The following is a 22298-nucleotide window of genomic DNA, read 5'->3' on the forward strand; positions in this document are numbered from 1 at the left end:
CTCCCATATACCATTTTCCTACACAATCCATCCTGCATGGCCTTGGAGTTTAGGGTTTGCAGCTAGCTCAGTGTCCCTCATTTATCCCACCTCCCGAGAATCTGCAGGCTGACAGCTGTGGAGTAAGGCATAGATAACTTCAGAGACAAGCACATGTCCCCAAAGCCTGCAGATAGAATTTTTTGTGGTATTCACAGACTGTTTCATATGTCAATATGAGAGGAGCATAATTACCAGCTGAGAAACTGCAGGAAATAAGCCAAGATTGAATGAACGAAATGGAAAATAAAGAAAAGAGTAGAGGACACACACATTTTAAAACAATTATGGAGGTATGTATTCACATGCTCGTGGGAGCCTGGGAATATATAAGAGATTATGACTGCAAAGGAATGAATTCAAGGACCAGTCTGCGGGGAGTATTTTTTTTCCCTGTGACTTCAAACTTCTCTCAGAGCTCACAGAATTTTAGTCAGCTGGCATGCAATAGAGGTACGACTCCCCTAAGGAAACTCTTCCTCAGCTTACTCTGGAAAAGCTCCTGGGAGAGCCTGGGAGGCAGAAGGCTGCAAGCAGAGGCGAAACCTCCTCCTCATTCTCCTTGAACCACGGAACAGGTACGTGGAGATGCATGTGAACGTGGGAGCGTGGTGGAAAGTTGAGCTTTTGACTGTGGGAGAGATGAGGGCTCCAGTGACTTAGAGCTGCAGCCTTTAAAATTAACACAGATGAGGAAGTTACACTATAAACAAAATATTCTGTGTTTATGAATAGTCTGAAGAACTGGCTAAACACACTGTGTAGATGGCTTTATCCACACAGCTGTATATTTAATCCATAAGGGACTTGCACTGCAGTGAGTTAGATCCCTTATATTAAGGAGGCACTGGTTAGTTTATAACAACACAGTTGTCATATGCAGAGTTTGTTATTCTTCTCTGCGCTTACAGTAATGAAAGATGGGGACACGTTTGGGCATTTTTTCTTTCTTCACAGGACTTCAGTCTATTTATGGTATCACTGCATTGTAGTGCTGTGAACCAGGAGTATTGCAGAGATCAGCATTGTGCACTGATTAAATGCCATTCGCCCATCTCTCTGAAACTGAATCCTAATATAGCCTTGGGCAAATCACACGGTCCTGGGGAAAAATGACCAAAAGGCTGTTTGGCTCATCTGCTCTTCTTACTATCAGCACTGTCATTGAGCTCTCCCCGTTGGGGCAAGAGGTGTGGGATGGCAGGATTATTTTGCTACTCTTAAGATCCTGACAGCTTGAATGTCACCTTGGGTGAACGATGACTTACTGAGAGGGTTTTGCTGCATCTGGACTGTTATCAAGGCAATTAACATTTAGATAATACTTGGAACTGGTAAAGTTTTAGAAAATCCTAATTTTATAAAAGTCACAGATAAATTTCTAAAGCCAAAGCCTCTTGTATTTTTGATAAAAGTGCAGATATGTTTCCCTTAAATAGAATCAAAAGTTTGACTTTCCACAACAGTGGAAATCTGTTTGTGTTTTTTTGGGGGGGTTTTTTGTTTTGGTTTTTTTTTTTTTTATTTCAAATAAGATGTTCTCATTTCAACTTTGAAATCAACTTATTACTCTAAAATGCTAAAATCCTTTCATTTTCAATAACAAAAATTCACAACCAGTCATCTCTTTTTAAAGCAGATGGTTACATCTCATTGACCGTATAGTTGTTTGACTTTTTACTAATACAACGATGGATGGTTTCAATGGGGAGTATCAGTATCATGCAGCCAGATCTTTGAGAAATAATTTTCCTCACCTCATTTTGTCTCCTGTCAGGTCATATAAATTAAATACACCTTTTCCCAAACACTGACTTAACTGCCAATCAAAATAAAAATGCTGAATTAAAAACCTATTTTTCTCTTTTTTTCTGCACTAGGATAAGATGGTAAGAAATTATTCTGTTTTAGTTCCTGAATTTGAGTTTCCCCCAGAGCTTTGGTCAACAGGGAAAGTATTTCACGGTCAGATAGTTTAATCTGCAAATGTCACTTTTTGCTGATGTGTCTTCATTTTCCCATCTCCTACTATCCCTTGACCCAACCCATCATTCAATAAGTGTCCAGGCCTGTGGGCTTCATACAATTCTGGTTTATTTAAATTTTCTTTCCTGGAAAGAGGAGTATTAAAACATGGTAATAAAATAAGGAATCTGGCTAAACTCTGTGTGTCTGATTAATTGAAAATGTTAATTTTTAGTGGGAACATGCTGTTGGCTAAACACGTAGTACAGGTGTAGATGAAGAGAGGACAGAGAGAGAAAGGAGGAAGACAGCAGCTTCTAAAGACAGGAGAAAAGACATGCTGGGGTCACAAGAGATGTAGAATGCTTATTTTGACATGTGGACTTGACGTCAGAGAGGTATGAGACTGCATCTGCCCATGAGACACTAAGCAATGGCATAAGCAAAATGAACTAGGAGAAGCAACTCCTGGAGATGTTGCAGGGTCTCAAGAGCTGGAGCTGTGCCTCCTTCTCAAAAGCTGTGGCTGAGGATGACATCAGCTATCTACTTTTTTTAATAGGGTTAATATAGAAGTCTCCAGCTCCCTGGTGGGACCAATCACCAGGGAGCTATTCCAGCTGAAAGGGAGCAAGACTCATATTACTTCTGCGCTTGCAGTTCAGACCCACTTTCTGAGGCAAAAGCTTGGTTTTTTTACTTAACTGATTGTGAGATACTGGATCCGAATCTCGCTGAATTATTGATATGAGTCGGAACCAACTCACTCTGTGTGTGTGTGTGTAAGGACTGGGCCTAGACCCACAGGTACGTGGTAAGGCCTGCACATCAGGCCTGCTGGGAGCACATGGCAGAGCTGGAAGGCCTGTGGCCAACACGGCTGAGCCCATGGAAAGCACATGGCAGGGCTGAAGGCCATGCAGCTGAGCTGTCAGTCAAGGCAGACCTGCCTGGTAGCCCACACACACACACCCACACACACACCCCATGCCTCTGGAGCCTGTGATTGGCACTCCTTACTCTGGCCTGGAAGACACTGGAAGGCACTGGAAGGCCTGGGAGGGAAAACTAAACTGAGACTCTGTATGAGCTCTCTCTTTTCTCCTGCAACCTGCACCATGCAAATCATCGAATCCTGTCGGCAACCGTTTTTCCTTTTCTCTGTCTCCTTCTCTCTTTCTTCTCTCTTTCTTTACCCTTTAAATCTGTTTTCTTCTTTTACTCTTTTCCTTTTCTTGTGAGTAACTTAAAACCAATTAATTGTGTTTTACTAAAGCTGGTATATTGATTCAGTGGAATGGGGTTTTGTGCTGGGTGTTTTAATGCAATGCTTTTTCTTGGTTGTATTTTACTCCTTAAAAACTGTTTGCCAAAAAATCTTATTATTCTCAGTACATTGAAATACTTTCTCTTAGAGAAAAGTGTGTGATTCTTTCTCTGGATGCAAATTCGAGGTTATAACAAACCGAAAGGCTTTTTAAAAATCTTAAATGAAATGTATCAACTCTGGGCAGCTTATAGCTTAAAATCTGGAGCGCAACACTGATGTAAACTTTTCTCTGAAGAGTTTGGTTCATATGGCTCAACACAGGACCCAGGTTGAGTCTGGGTTTCTGACTCAACCCAGAAGCAGTGCCTTAGAAAACAGCAGTGTTATGGATGGACAAACCCTAAAAGTTCTGGAGGTTCAAGACACAATAATCAAGATATATTTTTGTTTCTCTGAAACCATTAGGAAGCTGCAGCAAATTACAGTCCAGCTGGTGAGAGTCAGTGGCTGGGATTTGCTTTTCCTTCTTGCTCTGGGCCACGCTGGGAAGAGGGTTTGGAGGAGAGGAGACATATGTCTAAAGAGGTGCCATTGGCTTCATGTGGCATAGGATGTAATTCAGCTGATATTGACAGAAACCAAGCAGGCAATGACTGCTAAGGAGACCACTGAAAAATCAGGAAGGGCCTGATTTCACACAGTCACAGGTGCAAACCCTTTGACATCAGTGGAATGGGAGAGCCTAGCTATTCTGTGCACAAAAGAGCTTGATTCTCCACTCTGCCAGATGGAGACGAGACTGGCTGGCTGCGGCTCTGAGCAGCCTGGTCTAGTGGAAGTTGTCCTTACCAATGGCAGAGAGATTGGAACTAGATGATCTTCAAGATCCCTTCCAACTCAAGCCATTCTAGGATTCTGTGATTCTATGACCCAGTCTGTTTGAAGGTGACACTTGCTTTGCAGATATGGCTTACCAAGCCCATACCATGCTAATATTTCAACATCACTTCAAGGTGTAAACTGCTGGGTAGCCCAAAGCACAAAAATAGTGAAAGTTGGAAATCAGCCAAATGCTTCAGGGTCTTTGAAACTGGTTTCTGTCTGATCCCCTTTAGAAACAGACAAAGGTGGTAAGGACAACACTGATTTTTCCCAGTGCGGCTGGTGTCCTCTAAGGCTGTGATTTTAATGAAGGAAAGTCCTGAACAGCAGAATCAGTGCATGCCCTTCCCTCCTGCTTTGGCATTTGTTTCTGTCCAGGCTCTTCTTCACAGTTCAGCTGGCACAGCTGCTTGGCCACTCGGTAAAACAGCTTGAGGAACAGAACTGGCTTATTAAAAAGTGCAACCAACAAAGCCTCTACTATTTTTATCCCTGCAAATCCAAACTTCCCAAAGTTCTCTGAACATCCATGTGTAGAAAATGTGAAGTTACAATCATCCCAGTTACTCGCTGCTCTTCATTTCAGGCATATTAGTACTCCAAATAAAAATATCCCATTTAATTCTTTTTTTTTTCTCTTGAAGGCCTCAAATAATTGTGGTTTTTCTTGTGAAAGTGTCTGTGCATGTTAAGTGCTATTGCACACTGCTGACAAGGCAAAGTCTAAACATAGAGCATCCAGAAGGAATTTAAACCTCTGGACGCCTGTCCCCAACTTTGACAAGAGTTTTCTGCTTATCCCAAGGGAATTGCAGACAGAGAGCTTAACTTCAGGAAGCATGCCAAAGGGATCAAGTGAAAAACAGCACTGCAGCCATCTGCAATCTAGGGAAGCTCAAGACACAGAGTACTTGGGGGAAGGTGATCAAAATTAGTCTGATGAGAGCCCAGTCAAGGACAACCAGTCTGGGGTTGTGATAATCCCACTGGCAGGCTGTTCTCCTGAAAACTTAATGTGGATTTGTGCCGGTTTAAGGGTAAACCAGTAGGAGAAATGAACCCAACTCAAAAGAGATTGTAAGTCAGAATTACAATTTAGTAAAAATAATATAATAAATACAATTATTCAGATGAACAATTGGTTTTAGCCCACAAAACCCAGATGTATAACCCAGCGCCCTGGGGCACAAACAGAATGGTGTTTGTTGGCCTCCGTGTTGAGCCCCACATGATCCCTAGAGTCCAAAAGTAAAAGGAGAGGAAAAACCTGTTGGTGTGAGTGATGGTTGCAGTCCAGTCGAGGTTCTGGTCTTCCTCTGGATCTCATAAGTGGTACCAGAAGTCCCAAGACCCCAAGATTATATACCCTCAGGTTCAGGCAGGAATGCCCAGTACCTCCCCCCGGGCAGGCAGTTCCCCGATGAGTGACTGTGAGTCGTGAGTATGAGAACAAGAACATCCTCCTATCTCACAGGCCTCTTAACACCCAGCTTGTAGCCAGAGGGGTCAGATGTGCTCTGAGCAGCTGCTGCAAATGGTCTATTGTTAACAGTTTCTGGGAAATGACATGGAGGGTGTAGAATACACAGTTTGGGTTACATCCGCACAGTGATGAACTGGTCCCAGCTGTTCTAACGAGGACAGGATTTTTCTGTCCATTGCACATAATCATGACCTAACCTGTTGTTTTTTTCATAACATCTTCATAACTAAACCAGCAGCCTGGTCTAGAGGAAGGTCTCCCTGTCCATGGCAGATGGGTTGGAACCAGATGATCTTTTAACCCAAACTATTCTGTGATTTTATGATTCTATGATTTATGCCTCTCATTTCAGAGTGCATTGCAAAGCAAACAAGATGCTAAGAGCCCATCTCTGAACAGAAAAAGAGTTCTTTAGTCCGGGACAGGTTTCTGAATTCTGGGCTTTATCAGCCATGAATTTTAAACTTTTAATGCTCAAGTGTAGTTTCCCTGAAGATGCAGAGAGAGATTTAGGTTCAGGAGGCCACAATGCCCCCAGGAATGTAACTCATAGACACAAAACCCTAAAGTAAACATGTTGCCGTGCCTCATACATGCAGACAGACAGTGGCAGTGGCAATAATAAGTCACTTATTCCCCTGCCAAACCCATGTCCCAGCCGTGGCAGTTCCTCTGGCAAAAATCTCCCCATTTCTCAACTCCTGTCCCAAGGAAGGGCTTCAGGATGTTGCACAGCAGGCAACTCTATTCAGAGAGGAGTGTGGAGAAAGACAAGCAGCATAATTAAAACAGACACTGTTCCAATTAAGGTTATTTCACTAAAAATGCCTCTGTTCTGAACTTATGAGTGAGTGTCTTGGCATCCTGAGAAGCTGAAGAACAATTCCATTGGTGCCAGGACTGAATCCATTTTGAAGATCCGGATATGGTTTTTAAAGAGATAGTAAGTGGTGTTTGAGGATGCAAGAAAACCTTGAAACAAGGTAAATGTGAAATATTCCATCTTTTTAGCCCTGAGGGTTCTAACTTGGCAGTTAAAAGTCTTGTGTGGAAAAGGATCAGACCCTGGGGAGTTTGTTTTGTGTTTTGTGTGTTCTCTTGTATTTAACTCTCCTTGGCACAGGAAGACATCTGTGTTAATTGCCTAAGCAGTAACAAAAATTACCTGTGGGAGAAATTTGGAACGTGCTGCTGTTATTAGCTGCAAGCAACATCTATAAAGTAGTTTCAAGGTTATTATTGTAGTAGGGATGGAGACAAGTATTGTTCGGGAATGGGAAATGGGAAAACTGGGATTAAACCCTAGTTATTCCATGGTTTCAAATGTGTCTTGAGGCAAATGAATGTTCTTCTCTGCCTTTGCCCTCCATTTGTTAAGCGGACATGCTGACGTGGTTTGCGTACCATGCTTTTTCCAGACATTAAATTGTTTGACACTTAATAAGACTCCTTGGGGATGATGTTCACTGATCCCACTTATATTTTTCAGCTGGGGATGGGTGATTTTGAAGTACTGTGATGGAAAGCAGTGACACTCAATAGGTTTCAGAGTTCAGTCTTGCTCTCAGGTATGCTGGGATTTTTATCACAACTGCCAGTGGGAGCAAAGTGACACTGAGCAAGAAGCTGCTTCAAGTCTGAGAAAGCTTCAGAGCAGTAAAAGCTCCTTTAGGTTGAGCTGTTGCTACTGCTGCTCCCATAATGTTTTTGTAAGCTGTGGTTACAGACATCAGTGCCAGCAGGCAGGGCTTAGTGGTGATGCTCTCTGACACCAGGGTAATGCAGGCCCTGTGAGCCCTGAACTCCACACTGGGGGAAGGGCAGGGGGCTGTTCAGACCTGCCCAGAAGGTAGACAGGAGGGGGACGCAGTGCTGTGTCACACTAGGTGTTACTGAGGAAGGTTTAAATGTTGTCCGGAGAAAAGCTAATCAGGAAAAGCTCCTCAGCTGGACAGAGAACTGAAAACAACCCTGGGAAGGGAATCTTCATGTTCAAGGATCTTGGGGTGTATCATGACAGCTCAGGGGGAAATAGCCTTAAAAGATGTGTAGATGTGGCACTTGGGGACATGGTGTAGTGGGGGTCTTGGCCATGCTGGGTTAATGGTCGGACCTGATGATCTTACAGGGTTTTTCCAACCTAAATGACTCTATGAGGAGTGGCTTACCTTACTCTGGTCAGAGTCCATGTGGTCTCATGTTGGAAGAGACCACCATGTCCTAGTGCTTCAGGGTGTGACAGTCACCTTAGAAACACCTTGAGAGACAGCATCCTTGCTTACTGCAGATCTGTCTTACACAGCAAGCCATTACATCAGATTTTTGTGTTTAAATACATCAATTCCCCAGTTGCTTTATAAACTTGAAATGCAGAAAATTTCAAAGCATGTTAAGATCCTCGAATGTGTCAGGTTTACTATTTAAGAAGCAAAGGGATGATTTTTTTATTTTTTTTTTTACTGATGGTGTGACAAGGGAAGACATTGCAGAGTGTGTGGGTCACATGTTGTCCAGCAGGGTGGTGTCCTGTTGTGGGTAATATCCTCAGCTTAATTCACTGCATCTAAACAGAAAGCTTTTCCGTTTGAGGGCTCTTAGTAAAGCCTTGTAAGCAGTGGTATGTTTGTCTTTTCTCTCCATCCCAGCAAACTAATACTCTAATGACAAAACTAATTTTCTATTCTTTAGGAGGCATCCACTCCTCTAAACATGGGGAATGAGGAACAGAGGGGGGAGACAGAGACAGTATGAGTAGTGGCATCAGCAATTCCTCCTTCCACAGGATGATTTCAGTGTATTTTGCAAACATTAATTAAAAGGTCAAGAATTTACATCATTGGTGTTGTTTTAGAGTGGAGGAGCACACTTCTGATAACACTACTGACAACCAAAGACAAACTCCAAATTCTTTCACCTTGGGGTCCCAGTTTATCATCCATCACTGGTTGTTCTTGTGAAATGAAAGGAGTTTACGGTCTGAAAATAGAGTAGCTGTGGTCTAATCCTATCCACTTTCTCTATTCCTAGTACACAACTCTATTCTCTGGCAGGGAAGAGGAGGAGTGGGCAGGTTCCCATCATGAACCTGTTGGCAGTACTGTTCAGCAACTGCCATTGCTGTGAAAGACCATGGCCATCCACTGCTTCCCTCAAAAAGTGACTAAGCAGAGGGATTTACACCAGCCAGGAATGATCCTATCTCTTTTGTTTCCAGCCTCCTGATGCTCTCCAGATAGAAGCCACTGAGTAACAGTCCGTTGATGCAGGACTTTTCTGGCTCATGTACATGGGATTGGTGTGTGTTTGGAGCTTGCCGGATCCAGGCTTGTTCCTGGGACAGCTTAAGAGCGGTGCTAGCTAAGCAGTGCTGCATGGCTTCCAGTTGTGAAAGGGTGTGTGTCTCACTGGCTCTGCATGTGGGCAAGACCAGCTCAGATCTGTCAGCAAGAAGCCGTACAAATACAGGCAGAGTCTGCATGTTTGCGACAGGCTGACATAAAGAAGTGATGTCCTGAGCTCACATCAGTGCTGACCACAGCAAGAGACCTCATTAGTGTCTGTCTAGAAACAAGCTGTTTGGAGGAGGAATGCTTTCCTTTGTCTTTGGTTGTATTTTTCTCCCATTGCCCAGTGACAGGCCTCCCAGTGGTTTTTTGCTCCTTTTGCAGTTATTTCTATGCTCTTTCCTGTAGTGTTTTCCAGACAGTTAAACTCTGATGAATCTGTTGATTCACACAAATGCATTCTATTTCATATTTGTCTCTTTGTAAGGCATCTGTGCCTGCCCATGGCAGAGGGGTTGGACTAGATGACCTTTAAAGGTCCCTTCTAACCCAAATTATTCTATGATCTCCTTTCAGGTGCATTTAAAAGCCTGTCCTGACCTGAGATGTGTAAAAAACTAGTAAAAAATGTTAGAAAACTAAAATTTGGACAAAAAGTTTTCAGTCCATTCTTTAAGCTGCTTGTACTAACTCAACAAGGATGAACATGTAAAAGCTCTTTGGCACCCTGGGACTAGATGAGTAGAAAATGTTGTGGATAGAAGTGGAAACTGTTCCCAATGGTAGTTGTTTCTGAGAGTTGCCTGTTCACTCAGAACTTCAAAAACCCCAAAACTCAGAACCCCAAAACTTTAGCCTAGTGGAAAGCACCTGAGCTGCCTCTATGGGGAGAGTGTGGGTAACTCAGTCCTGAGTGGTTGTCCTTCTCCATGATGCCAGACACACTGCCCAGCATGAGCATCTGGACTTCATTGGGTGGCCTGAGTATCATCTAGGCAGCAGTTGAAATCACACTGGGGCAAACCCATTAAATGCCTTGGACCTTCCTTTCAAGTGCTCATATAAATCTCTTTTCCCACCAGACTCGAAGGAATGCAAGGCTACAGAGGTAAATCATTAAACTCAGAGATGAGTTGATTTATTGCACTGCTTGTCCATCTCCATACTTGATGATGATCTGGTGCCAGCTTTCACATGTGTTGACCACTGTGTCCCAGTTGAAATCTAACAGTAATTAATTTTACCTGCAGAACCATGAGACTGTACATCATCTTCTTACTGGCAGTGGTGAATACAAGAACCGCAGAAGGGACATCCTGTGAAATGGTAAGGCTTTACTCAGGCCCCTTGAAATCCTGAATGAGGCTGAGACTGCCTTGTTACAGGCATTGTACAAACAGCTATAATCTCTGAAAATGGGAATCCCCCAGGACCAGACTCTCCATGATGGCAGAGATGGGATTTGGGCTGTGTCCTTGTTGTAGGGACAGCACATAAGAGAGGTGGAGTGGGTGAGGTTGGCAGAAGGGTGACTATCTCTGTTTTTCTCTAAGGGGGAGCTGGCTAAAAGAAATCTGACCTGATTTCCCCAAGACCAGACAGGGATTCTGTGACTGAGACAGAGAAAGAACTTAGACCTAAAATCAACTCCTTTATATCAAACCCATGTTCTTTGTGCTTTAAATAAAGTATCTTCTGTGAAATGCATCTATACCAGCCCTTTTGTAATAACAGGGAGACTGACCTCCTCTGTCCTGACACAGCATTGCTGCCAGGGAAGTTGTACCTGACTTCTGCTGGAGGGAAATGAAGTGACAAAGCCTCTTGACCTAGTACAAAATTTGTTCCTTGAATTTTTGTGAGCACCTGGAACAGTCCTATGAATGTTATTCAAAGTGGAACTTTCTCCCTTCCCTATCAAAGTGCTTCTGATTGTAACAGGCCATTTAAGAATAACTTTTTTTTCCTGAACATTGAAGCTGTTCAGCACAAATCCTCAAGAATTTCCAAAATAGGGAAAAAAATTATTTGCTAGCTGTACACAACTCCCTTATGGGACTCATTCCATTCCTGTCCACCCTGATGTTTTGCTGCATTTCCTGAATTCCAAAGGAATTAAGACCTAGTATATATAAAAAGATCTTGGGAAGGTGTCTGGGCAGCTCAGCTCATTGGCTGGAGAAGGAAGACTGATGAAGCCACTGTCAACATGTCAGCTCGGGTCCCATGTATCATAGTCATATGAAGGCTGGGCAAGATGTGCAATAACCCAAGCAGATTCATCCCCTCTCATTTCTTGATGGGTCACAGACCAGGCTGACTGCTGAGGAGTAAAAACATGCTTGTTTCCGCCACTCCTTTGCTTTCATCAAGCCAACAATCCAGGGCTGTGTGCAGCTAAACTGGGATAAATTTAGCTCTGACAGAAAACACATTGCAGTCAAGGTCTGGGATGCTCATCTGATATAAATTAACAGCTCAGCATTGCTAATGTCCTTTCTGATTGTCTTCCTTCAGACGATGTTTGGTCCAATGGAAGGTGGGTGTAAATCCAAACACAAAGAAAGAGGGAGCTACTGGATTAACTGATGGTCCGTTGAAGTCCTGCATTATCATTTTTTGTCACAGCCTTACTGTTCTACTTGATACCTTCCCTGTGATGACACTTGAGAATAGCAAAAACTCAGAAATGGAAACTTTCATCCCAAGTCTCCTGGAAGAGGGATGAATCAGAAACTGGTGCTCCTGTCATTGAACTAGAGTCCTAAAAGAGGAATTGAACACTTCCTACCCCCCCACAGGACTGACATGCACTGATTGTACCAGTTATGGTACATCTACTTATTGCAAGACAACAAGGCATAGCTTAAATGTCAGGAGCTTCTTCCTAACTCATGTTGCCTTCCACAGGCTTCAACTAGATCATGTTCACTTCCCAAAGAAAGATGTTTCTGCTATTTCGTGTTAACTGGCAAAGGATAAGCTTTGAAATAATTTATAGAAGGGAGAGGATTTTAGGGAATTCTATTTTACCTTGCATTGAGGTGATGCAAGAATATGTGCATATCTGGTTATTATAGGTCAGCTGATGTGGGGTACGTGGGCAAACTGCTAAGGTTTGATTGTGTAGCTGGGGAGTTCTTCTGAGAACAGTCATGGACAACATTCAAGTGCAGGTCATTGCCAAGTGGCTCCGGCCCAAATTCTTTGGTTCACATGTTCATAAGTTGATAACATAGAACACAAGTGAAGGCTTGGATCCAGCCACTTTTTTGTAGGGCTCTTACTAAGGTGAATGACAACTTCCACACAGTGCTGAGCAGTGAAGAATTGGAGTCAGAATCCAAATGATGCTCAGCTTTTGAACTGTTGGGTCATTTTTTGCCAGCACATGAATGGGACCAGACACTGAAGGGGTCAAGTGCTCCTCACCCTGCAGTACTTCTTGCCAATGGATGTGGAATAAACTGATGACAGCAGTGGCAAAGATGATGAAGTCAGAACATGACGAAAAAAAAGCCTGAGACTTTTCCAGTCTCAGGCTGCCAACCCATTGGGCTAAGAGGTGAGAGGAGGAGAGATACATCAAACAGATGCTGTTTGCTCCAATCCACTGAGATGTACTTCATTTTTCTTTCTACTGCTGATGAGAATGACATTCATGCTGTTTGAGCCTCAGGGGAAAAAAGATGGTGCAAAAGATAAGAAATTTGGTGAGGATGAAGATAGTCAGTGAAAAGGAATGAAACTTTAAAAAACATAATGGGAGGGGAAATGTAAGAACAAATAACAGACAGTGGGAGGTACAGATTTGATCAGTCTCTTTTATTACTGGGAAGGTTCCATGGATGCAAATTAAAGGCCAAATCCTGCAAGATACTTGGTGATCTGGGACTGACTACTCACCCATCAACTTCAGTGAAAACCTGCCAACTGGCATCAACAGGAGTTGGATCAGGACTTTGCTAAGATGCTCATTGCCCACAAGGAGTGGAGGGGGTTTAACACTTGTTGAGATCTGGCTCAAAGTGTGGGAAGAAACCTGGCATCTGCCTTAGGCTGTGAAGCACCTGCTGCTTTCTCACTCTGTATTTTTGTATCCTTCTGGCTTCTCCCTCTTCAACAAACCAAACAAGAAGAGGCTTCCTTCTTGTGCCTTGGAGCTAAGCCAACTCAGGGCATATTTTAGCTCAAAATGAGCAATTCTATGGGGACTTTGCAGTAAAGAAATAATTTCAGGGAGAAGCCAGAAGATTTCCTTCTTTTTTTCCTAATATTTTCATCTGGGTGAGATTTAAGTGACTTGGAGGGGAAAAAAAGAAAGTTGTTCAGGGTTCAATAGTCAATTACTTGGGATCTTTGGGAAAAGATATATCACATGAAGGAATCGGAGCAGTCTGTATATATCTAGAGTTTGAATAAGCACTTAACGCTTCTCTGGCATATTTTTGTGTGGTCTCTAAAATTCAGATGATGCAAAAGAGATTCACAAAACATTGACTAGTGCCCCACTTCTCCTAAACAGATCTGCCACTTAATTCACCTCAAAGTTCACATGAAACAGAAGAGGTTTAATATTTTTTACTTTAAATGTTTCTTTAATGTCTGAAAAGCATTGTGTCATGGAATCTGATTCTGCTTCTCCACTGAAGTTAAGATTCAACAGATTTCTTTCTTTACTTCTTTCTTTTCTGATCTTTTCACGAACACTGTATGCCCCAGACACGCAAATATATTCATAACAAGAGTTTTCCTCCAGTGAATTAAATGCTGCTTAAGCCTTTCACATTTCACTTCCTCACACTGCTGTATGTTCTCCTTAATAACAAAATATAGCTTGACATTTATGCAAGGATGGTCATGTTCATGTTTCTGATCTTGCTGATGAACATACACTCTAAACTTTGATCTGGGCACAGACTCAATCCTAGCTGCAATTAAACAGACTTGCATCTGGAAGATAAATTTGACTTTGATGCTTGTTTTTTTCATATATCTGCTGCTGAGAATTGGCCTGAAAAGACGTGACCCTCACTGCACATCACAGCTTTTTCCCTCTCAAAAGCTGGCTTTACATAATTTGTCTTTTCCATATTGTATCACGGGTGTCTTGTATGGCTGGTTTCACAAGGTGTGCTCCCCATGCAAGAAGAAGGAAACTGGAGCCTTAGGAAAAGGGTAAACATGGATAGTAAAAGCAGAAGAGTTTAGAGATTTTCATCAGAAATACTTCAGTTGTTGAATGACCGATTTGGTTAAAGATGCATCGCTTAACTAAGCCATGGCTAAAGGAAGATATGATCAAATATCTGAGGATGTGAATATGAAGGGGAGACAGGGTTTAGGCTATAGCATCCTTTTATGTTTTTCCACTTCTTTGCTTTGGGACCCATGCTGCCAACAGAGTGAAGCTCTTCTAAGTAGTACTTAATATTTCAAGTAGAGTTCGAAAAATCCGATACAGTGAGAAAAGTAAGAAAATTAAACATCAGAACTAAAATGAATAAATAGTGCTTGATTGCAATGAAAAAAAGGGCAAAACTTCTTCACTTGGGACTATTAAAATGAATCCAGGATAAAGGTACAAGAAGGAGAACATTTAGTAGGTATCACATGCAGACAAAATGCTACTGTTGTAAGTCAGAAATGTCTTTAAAATGAAATGAGTGCTGTTAGCTGCAAAGAAGTGTTAGGATTGTTGTTCTTGCTGTCTGAGTGCTCAGAGAAAGTGGTGTGATCAGTGTTTCAGAAGAAAGATCTGCCTGGATGCTGAATGTTATTTTCCTTGTATTTAATGCAACCATGTTTTTCATTTGTTGTGTGACAGCCCCTCTTCTCTCTTTTTCTGGCAGGCAAACTCACAGGCATTTTGCCACAACAAAGACCTCCACCAAATCCCTCATGAGCTCCATCTAAATGTAAACAAAATAGATCTGTCTGGAAATCTGATTCAAAGCATCCCTGAAATGCCATTATCATTTTACACTTCCCTCCAGTGTCTGGATTTAAGCTCTAACCAGATAAGCTTCATCACGCCTGGAGTGTTTGCACACATGACGAGCTTGCTGGAAATAAATTTAGCCAAGAATCACTTATATGAGCTTGCTCAGAATGGAACAGAGGGAATTGGACTTTTACCCAAGGTGGAAATAATGGACTTGTCGCACAACAGTCTGTACAATGGGATGGCTGAGTATTTCATTAAACAAGCTCCAACACTGCAGTATCTTTCCTTGGCAGACAACAGTATTGTAATGGTATCACACAAGATGTTTCAGGGATCTCCCAGTCTTGTGGAGATAGATCTTCAGAGTAATATCATCATGGAAATAGAAGAAGGTGCTTTTGAGACTCTAGTGAACCTTTCCAAACTCAATCTCTCCACAAATTCAATTACTTGCATCTCCGATTTCAACCTCAGGCAGCTGGAGATACTTGACCTTAGCAGGAATAGCATTGAGACCTTCCACATCACAAAGTCAGATGATGAATATAGCTTAAGATGTCTGGATCTGAGTGAAAACAAATTGCTTCACTTCCCAGTCTTTCCTCAGGTAAATAAACTGGTAACTCTGAATTTATCAAATAATTTAATCCAACTCACTGCTGAATCCCCTCATAATAAAAAGGATTACATGGAAAATGAGTGGCTAGATGGTTCTTTCCGTCTTCTTGATCAGAAGCAAAGTAGAAACATAAGTTCTCCTTATTTATCCCAGCTTGTATATTTAGACTTAAGTTATAATGAAATCAAATCCATTCCAGATAAATTCTTTGAATCAATGTTGTCCCTTCACACCCTTAATCTCAGTAAAAACTGTCTCCAAGCATTTTTAGTAACTTGTGACAATGCATTAATGTCCCTAACTGTCCTTGACTTGAGCTACAATGCTTTGCAGAACCTTCTCCTTGATGCTGGTGTGTTGTCCAATCTGAAGGAGCTTTATATTCAGAATAACCATCTTCAGACTCTGCAATTTGACATCTTCTCTAGTCTTCCTAGACTCAGACTGCTTAATCTACAAAGCAACAACATCAACCTTTGCAGCATGTACTCCGGATTAGCTAAGCAAAGACTTGCTGGAGAGGAAAGTGGTTGTGTATCATTTGTTGATTCTCCTACTCTTCAGTACTTGTACCTAGCTGACAACATGCTGAACACCCTACCAGCACACAGCTTCTACAAGACTTCTCTAGTTGTCTTAGATCTCACCATGAACCCTGGACTGAAAATAGAACTTAAAGCACTGTCAGGACTGGAAAAGTCACTGGAATATTTGTATTTACATGGCAATAGCTTGATGGATTTAAATATTGACTTGCCTTGTTTTAGTCACCTTAAACATTTAAACCTCTCTGAAAATCAGTTGAACTGGCTGCCTAAGTGGGGTAGTGACTCTCCACTGGAAGTTCTGGACCTACGGAACAATAAGTTCAGTACATTACAGAACAGCAACATTTTAGCATTAGAAAATTCACTTAAAAACTTATATCTCACTGGGAACCCACTTGACTGCTGTGGAAACATCTGGCTTTCATCAATGATACAGAACAAAAATGTCCAGATCTCCAACGTGGAGCATTTAACGTGCCAGTACACTCAGAACTTCGGGTATCAGGAAGAAATGTACATTTGGAACATCAGATCAGAAGACTGTGAAAAAGAGGATCTGAAGAAAATCAACATCCTTATTATATTAACATTTGTGTTGGTTTTATCTGTGATTATCATCGGTGCAGGTTCATTTTTTTGCTTCCGAAGGCAAAACTTCAGCCATCAGTTTAAAGCATAGAAACACAAAATGCCTTGAAAATTGAAGAAATCGGGTGCTACACTGGCAGTGTGTATAAATAAAGGGTGAAACTCTCATCTTTGATTTTTAACTGTGGATTTTAAGATGTTTTTGAAGTGCCCCTGTAGTGGTCTGGGTTCCAGGGACCAGAAGGAGAATTTGCCATGTTTTGCACTTGTTTCATTCACATGCAGATCTGCTTAACAAGTTCATACAGTGGTAGAGGAGACCAGTGTAAAGCACTGCTGTTGTTTTGAGGGATGTGTAATTTAAACCAGACCAAAAGAAAAAGCCCTCTAAGGTCTTGAGACCTGAGACTTTCCACTAAGCTCAGAGCTCATTGATTACATCAGCCACGTAGGAAACCGCTTCTCAAAGTTATGTGCCTCCATCAGATGTTTTGATTTGGTCTGGTCTGAGCATTGGTTTTTCCTAAGTGGTTAGGTCCTAAGACTTCTTAGACTGAAATCATACCAAAATATACCAGAGTGGGTCAAAACACAATCTTCACTCCTTGAAGTTGGTTGCAAATTTCCCAGGAGTTCCAAAACAATGAGAATTTAGCTAAAAAAAAAAAAAAAGGAAATTACAGTTCGTGTCTGTTGTGCTCGTGGCTGCCATCTAGAAAATCTAGAAAATGTTTGTTAGGATGTTGCTCCAGTCACAAGGGCAAGACATGAGAAATATATGAGGTCAATTAGTCCTGGAACTTATTACCCATGAGTGATGTAGAAGTCTCAAGCAAGAAACAACTGCACTATACATTACCCAGATCTGCTCAGAAGCTCACAGGTCCACAGCTCAACTAAAAGAGGAGAAATTTACCCCTCATGTGCAATGCATATTTAACTGGGTTTAATGTGAAGAAATTAATCTCCAGGGTGAACATTTTTTTAAAAGAAAAATCTTGGAGATGAATTTTAACCAGCTATCATTGGACTGAAATTTTTTTATTTCTGAGGAAAACTGTTGGGAATTCACTACATACAGTTGCATTTCAATGCAGAAGAATAATATATCTATTTTTAAAGGTCACAGGATTTAGTCTACAAAAAGATACTTTAAAAATATCATTGTGAAATGATACACAGGGAACCTAGTCCTGAGATATTATTCAGATCAGATGTCCACTGTCTCTCCCTAAAGAGATAGGATGGGTTGCAAGAAAAGTTACATAGATCCTCATTCTATGATGGGTTTAAGGTGGCTAACGTGTTCTGTTGCTAAAAGTTGACACTGACATACCTTGTGTTCTAAACCATGACAGAAAATTAACCATTTTGAAGTTAAGAAAAGCTCAACAAGAGGGGGAGACTGACCTGCTAACAGGGTTCAATGGTTTTGAAAGGAACTGTGTCAGGTTTTCTTTTAATGCCGGTAAATGTACATTAAAACATACAAGAGTAATAGGGGTCAAACTGAAACCTGTCCAAGTAAATAACTCGGAGCCAAATTGCTGCTCCATACCTATTTTTTCCAGCTAGTGAATGTCAAAATTAACACACTACAAAAAGGTGTATAATTCTTTTTTAAAGCATTTATGTAAGAAACTGGCTGGTGATTTTCACTGTGGAATTTTGTACAATAAAAAAATATCTTTGAACTTAATAAAAAGCACAGGGTTGTGAATATATTAAACCATCAGCTTGGAATGCTCCATAGAATAAAAGAAAAGCCTTTATATTTTTCTATGGTATTCAGACTTCACCTTTTACCTCCTGGTCCTGGAGCAGGGGCAGCTGCTCCATATCTCAGAGTATGACCAGTGGAGAACAAGATCTACTGAAGATGTAGGCAAAAGTTTGGAACAGATTTTCCAGAGAAGTTGTGGCAGCCCTATCCCTGGAAGTGTTCAAGGGCAGGTTGGATGGGGCTTTGAGTGACGTGGAAGGTGTCCCTGCCCATGGCAAGGGGGTTGGAACTAGGTGGTCTTGAAAGTGCCTTCCAACCCAAATCATTCTGTGATTCTGAGATTCTACAAATTTGCACAAACAATCAGCAGCAGTGGGGCCTGATAAAACATCTACAAAAGCCCATGCTAATCATTGGCTAAAGACCTTATTCTTGTAGGAAAATGTTTGCACAAGCAGTGGCTGCAGGGAAGCCTGATGTTGAAGTTAATGAGCTTTTCCTTTGTGTGTGTGTGAAGGCAAGCTGAGCTGTGTGCCCAAATGTGGGCTGATTTGCCATACACTGAGTTCACAGCTTTTGTGTCGAGCATGGCAAACTTATATCTCCTTCTGAGAGCCAGTTAGCTTGATTAGCATCAAGTTGGAATTAGTTAAATATCCGATGACAGAGCCAAACCCATTTAATTAATGGTTTTAACACTACTTTTGTTTGGGTCTCCCAATAGGAAATGCTTGTTATTACTAAACATCTGGGACTAATTAGACTTCCTTGGGAGCAGAAACAGTTTTCTTAAGAATAAGTCTCAGGAGCAAAATGCAGCACGGCTTGTTTGTGTTTCTCTGTTAGCAGCATAATAAACCAAGAAGTGACATGACCCTGCTCCATCTAATTCTATTATTTTGGATGGGGTGAGGAGCACAAGGGAAAGAAAATATGGATAAAATAGAGAGGAAAAACGGGTAGAAATGTGACCTCTACATGGTATTAATCCTCAGAATAGGGGTATGCAGATGACAGCCGCAGTCTTGCCTTTTCCGTTTGTTACTGTGTCTGCAAAAAGCCCAAACACCAAAGTATCTGATCCTGCATCAAACACAGCCTTTAGTCACACATTACACGTCTTTCTGCCAGTCAGCCCCATTTTCCTAATAGGTTGGTGTAATGGTTTAATGAAGAAAAAAATTAACTCTATCCCAGCCAAAACCAGGATAGTAGGCACAATGTAGGCTGTTTTGACTGTAGTTCTGCAATAAAAATTTTACACCCTCAGTCATTACTTTTTCATAAAGTCCTTGCAACAGACTCTGTTGATGCAAAAAGAGCTCATACTGCTAAACCAAGGATATCCTTCTGGGATTCTGGGATATGTAATAAAGTGTTTGGGATTTATGCAGCCAGTGCATTTTTTTTTAAATTGCTGCATGCAACAAATGCCTTCCTCTCTGCAGGTGTTTGCATAGGACAGGACAATAAAATCATGGAATTAGAGAATGGAAAGGGACCTTAAAGATCATCTAGTTCCAGCTACTTGTGCCATGGACAGAGACACCTTCCACTATATCAAGTTGCTCAAATTCCCTTCCAACTTGGCCTTGAACTCTTCCAGGGTAGGGCATCCACAGCTTCTCCAGACAACCTGTTCCAGTGTTTCACCACCCTCTGAGTAAAGAATTTCTTCATAACATCTAATCTAAATGATGTACTCTTTCAGTTCAAAACTCTTCCCGCTTGTCCTGTCATTATCTGCCCATATAAAAAGTCTCTCTCCCTCCTTCTTATATGCCCCCCTCAGGTACTGGAAAGCTGCAATGAGGTCTCCCCAAAACCTTATTTTCTTCATACTGAACAGCACTAGATCTCCCTCAAATATTTACTATCATGGTTTGCTGTGTTTTTTTCCCCAAAACAATCCTCTGCAGTGGGATCAGGAAGAGCTAAGTACTGGAAAAACTAGAAATGCTAGAAATTCTAGAAACAGAGAGAGGCCCTGAAAGTTCAGCAAGTCAGGACTCATATTGACCACCCATGGAAAATCAAATCTCAGTTTCCAGAGGTATTGTTTTTTTTTTCCTGTGAAGCCAAGACAATACCATACTAGAGTATCAGAGCCTCTGGCTACAGATCTCTCTGCAGGTCCCCTGCTCAGCCCTGAACTACCCACAGTGGGTTAGTATGCAACACAAGCAAGGGCTTTCAAATATTTTGGGAGCTCAAAGCATTTGCTTTCCTGCTCCTATCTGTTCTCCATGCCATTCAGTACTCCTTTACTTTTCTGAGGAGAAACAAACTGAAATCACAACCTGAATCCCCTGTATCTCCATGAGAAAGAAAAACAGGTCCCACTTGGCACAGCAAGGTATCCTCTGGCCATATTATTTTCTATAAACAATTACCAATTCTGTTTGTGCACACATGTGCAAAGGCACAGATGCACGCAGGCTAGTCTAAGAAATACATCACTTCAGGACTAGCTTTGTTTGACCTGAATTAGAACAACCTGTGCTAAATGATCATCTGTAATAACAAACAGCCTGTGCTGCTGGTGCCTGTGGATTCCTATTTCATGCCTGTCCCTGTGATCATTTTGATCAAGATTTTCAAAAGTGATCCGTGATTGATTTCAGATGTCTAAATTTGCAGCCTGCATCTCACCAACCCTGAAAAAAAGTCTCATTTTCCAGAAAATTGGGTCCATTTCCTCTCAAAACCAAGGCTCTGTGATATGTCTTATACAAGCCTCAGAAAAAAAGCTGTTTGTCCAGATGTATATATAATTATTTCACTTGCAGCTTTCTAATGACAGCTTCTGCTCCTCCAGAGTTGTTTTGAGCATCTGAAGAGCTGAAAAACAGCAAAGCTACCACCAACAGCTCCTCAGCCCTGTAGTCTACCCTCAGAAGGACCATATTAACCCAACTTAAATATCTCTCCACTCTCACTCCCCCACCCAACTATTGTTGTGGTATAATTTGAGTGACAAAGGAAAATTAGCCATAAGGAACAAACAAAAATTAGGTGTAGGGTCTGCAGCTTCCTGTGAGCGCTGTAACTATGCAGCCAGATCGGATTTTGGTCTTACAGATCCTGGGTTAGTGAGGGTCCAAATAGATTTTGCCAAGAAAAAAGAGGAATGGGGGATGAGAGGACTTGAGAGCCATCAGAGTGCTCAGAGTGAGTGATGGGAAAAAGAGAAAACAAAGCGTTGGTGTAATTCACTCTGAGAATTGAAAAGCTAAAAATACTCCAGAGGAACAGACAGTAGTAGGTACTTTCCCACCTCTCCCCAAGAGTTTAGAGAAGATCTGTGAAGTTTCACCTCCTCTCTTGAAAAGTGAGAAGAGAGCCGAGGAGATAGATAATATAGAAGTAGAAATGAAGGATGATAAAAGCAGTGAAAGATGAAAGCAAAATGGAGTAGAGAAGAGGGGTTTAGTACAATTCAGGTCTTCATGATGGGTAACTGAGAAGTGTAACTGGAAATGGAAGACCATTCAAAAAAGAGGGATGGGAAAAGCTTGGTTAGGCAACATGCTGCTTGCAAGTATGTGATGCATGTAAACAGAGGAGGACACCAGCTCACAGGGCTGACAAACAGAAGTATAAAGTAAACAAGGAAATGGGGTAAATCTGAAGAGGAAAAAGAGACTGTATAAGCACAGAAGAATTCTGTGAGGAGTGTCTGTCAGACTGTGCAACATCCTTTCAGAAGCAAAGACATTTAGAGGGTGACTCAACATGATACCAAACAAAATTTTGGCAAATATAAGGGAAAAGGCCTGCAACACTGAGAGAATCACTTTTCTCCTAAGCTATAGTTCATGGCAGATCTGCTGCATTGCAAAGCCAAGATAGTTCCACAGATTTTCTCCTCCTGCCCATTTCTGGCGGTCATTGCATCAAAGACGCATGTTTGGGAGACATGTCATTGATGCCTTTCAGTACTTAAAGGG

General features: G+C 41.7%; 1 protein-coding gene across 3 annotated transcripts; it reads left to right on the forward strand.

Moving 5' to 3' along the window:
* Positions 1-495: 495 nt before the first annotated feature.
* LRRC32 (leucine rich repeat containing 32) lies at positions 496-19315 on the forward strand. Of its 3 annotated transcripts, none has more exons than XM_051779906.1 (3): positions 496-617; positions 10174-10249; positions 14776-19315. In XM_051779906.1, the coding sequence occupies exons 2-3, from the start codon at positions 10178-10180 to the stop codon at positions 16714-16716; spliced, it is 2013 nt and encodes a 670-aa protein (XP_051635866.1). In that variant the 5' UTR covers positions 496-617; positions 10174-10177; the 3' UTR covers positions 16717-19315. The 3 variants fall into 3 exon arrangements, with proteins under 3 accessions (XP_051635866.1, XP_051635867.1, XP_051635868.1); XM_051779907.1 differs by lacking the exon at positions 496-617 and adding an exon at positions 2461-2811; XM_051779908.1 differs by lacking the exon at positions 496-617 and adding an exon at positions 2841-3087.
* Positions 19316-22298: the final 2983 nt, after the last annotated feature.

This window comes from Manacus candei, unplaced genomic scaffold (assembly GCF_025592945.1).
Source record: "Manacus candei isolate 608988 ecotype Guabito, Panama unplaced genomic scaffold, ASM2559294v1 h1tg000014l, whole genome shotgun sequence".
In the NCBI taxonomy this organism is placed as follows: domain Eukaryota; kingdom Metazoa; phylum Chordata; class Aves; order Passeriformes; family Pipridae; genus Manacus; species Manacus candei.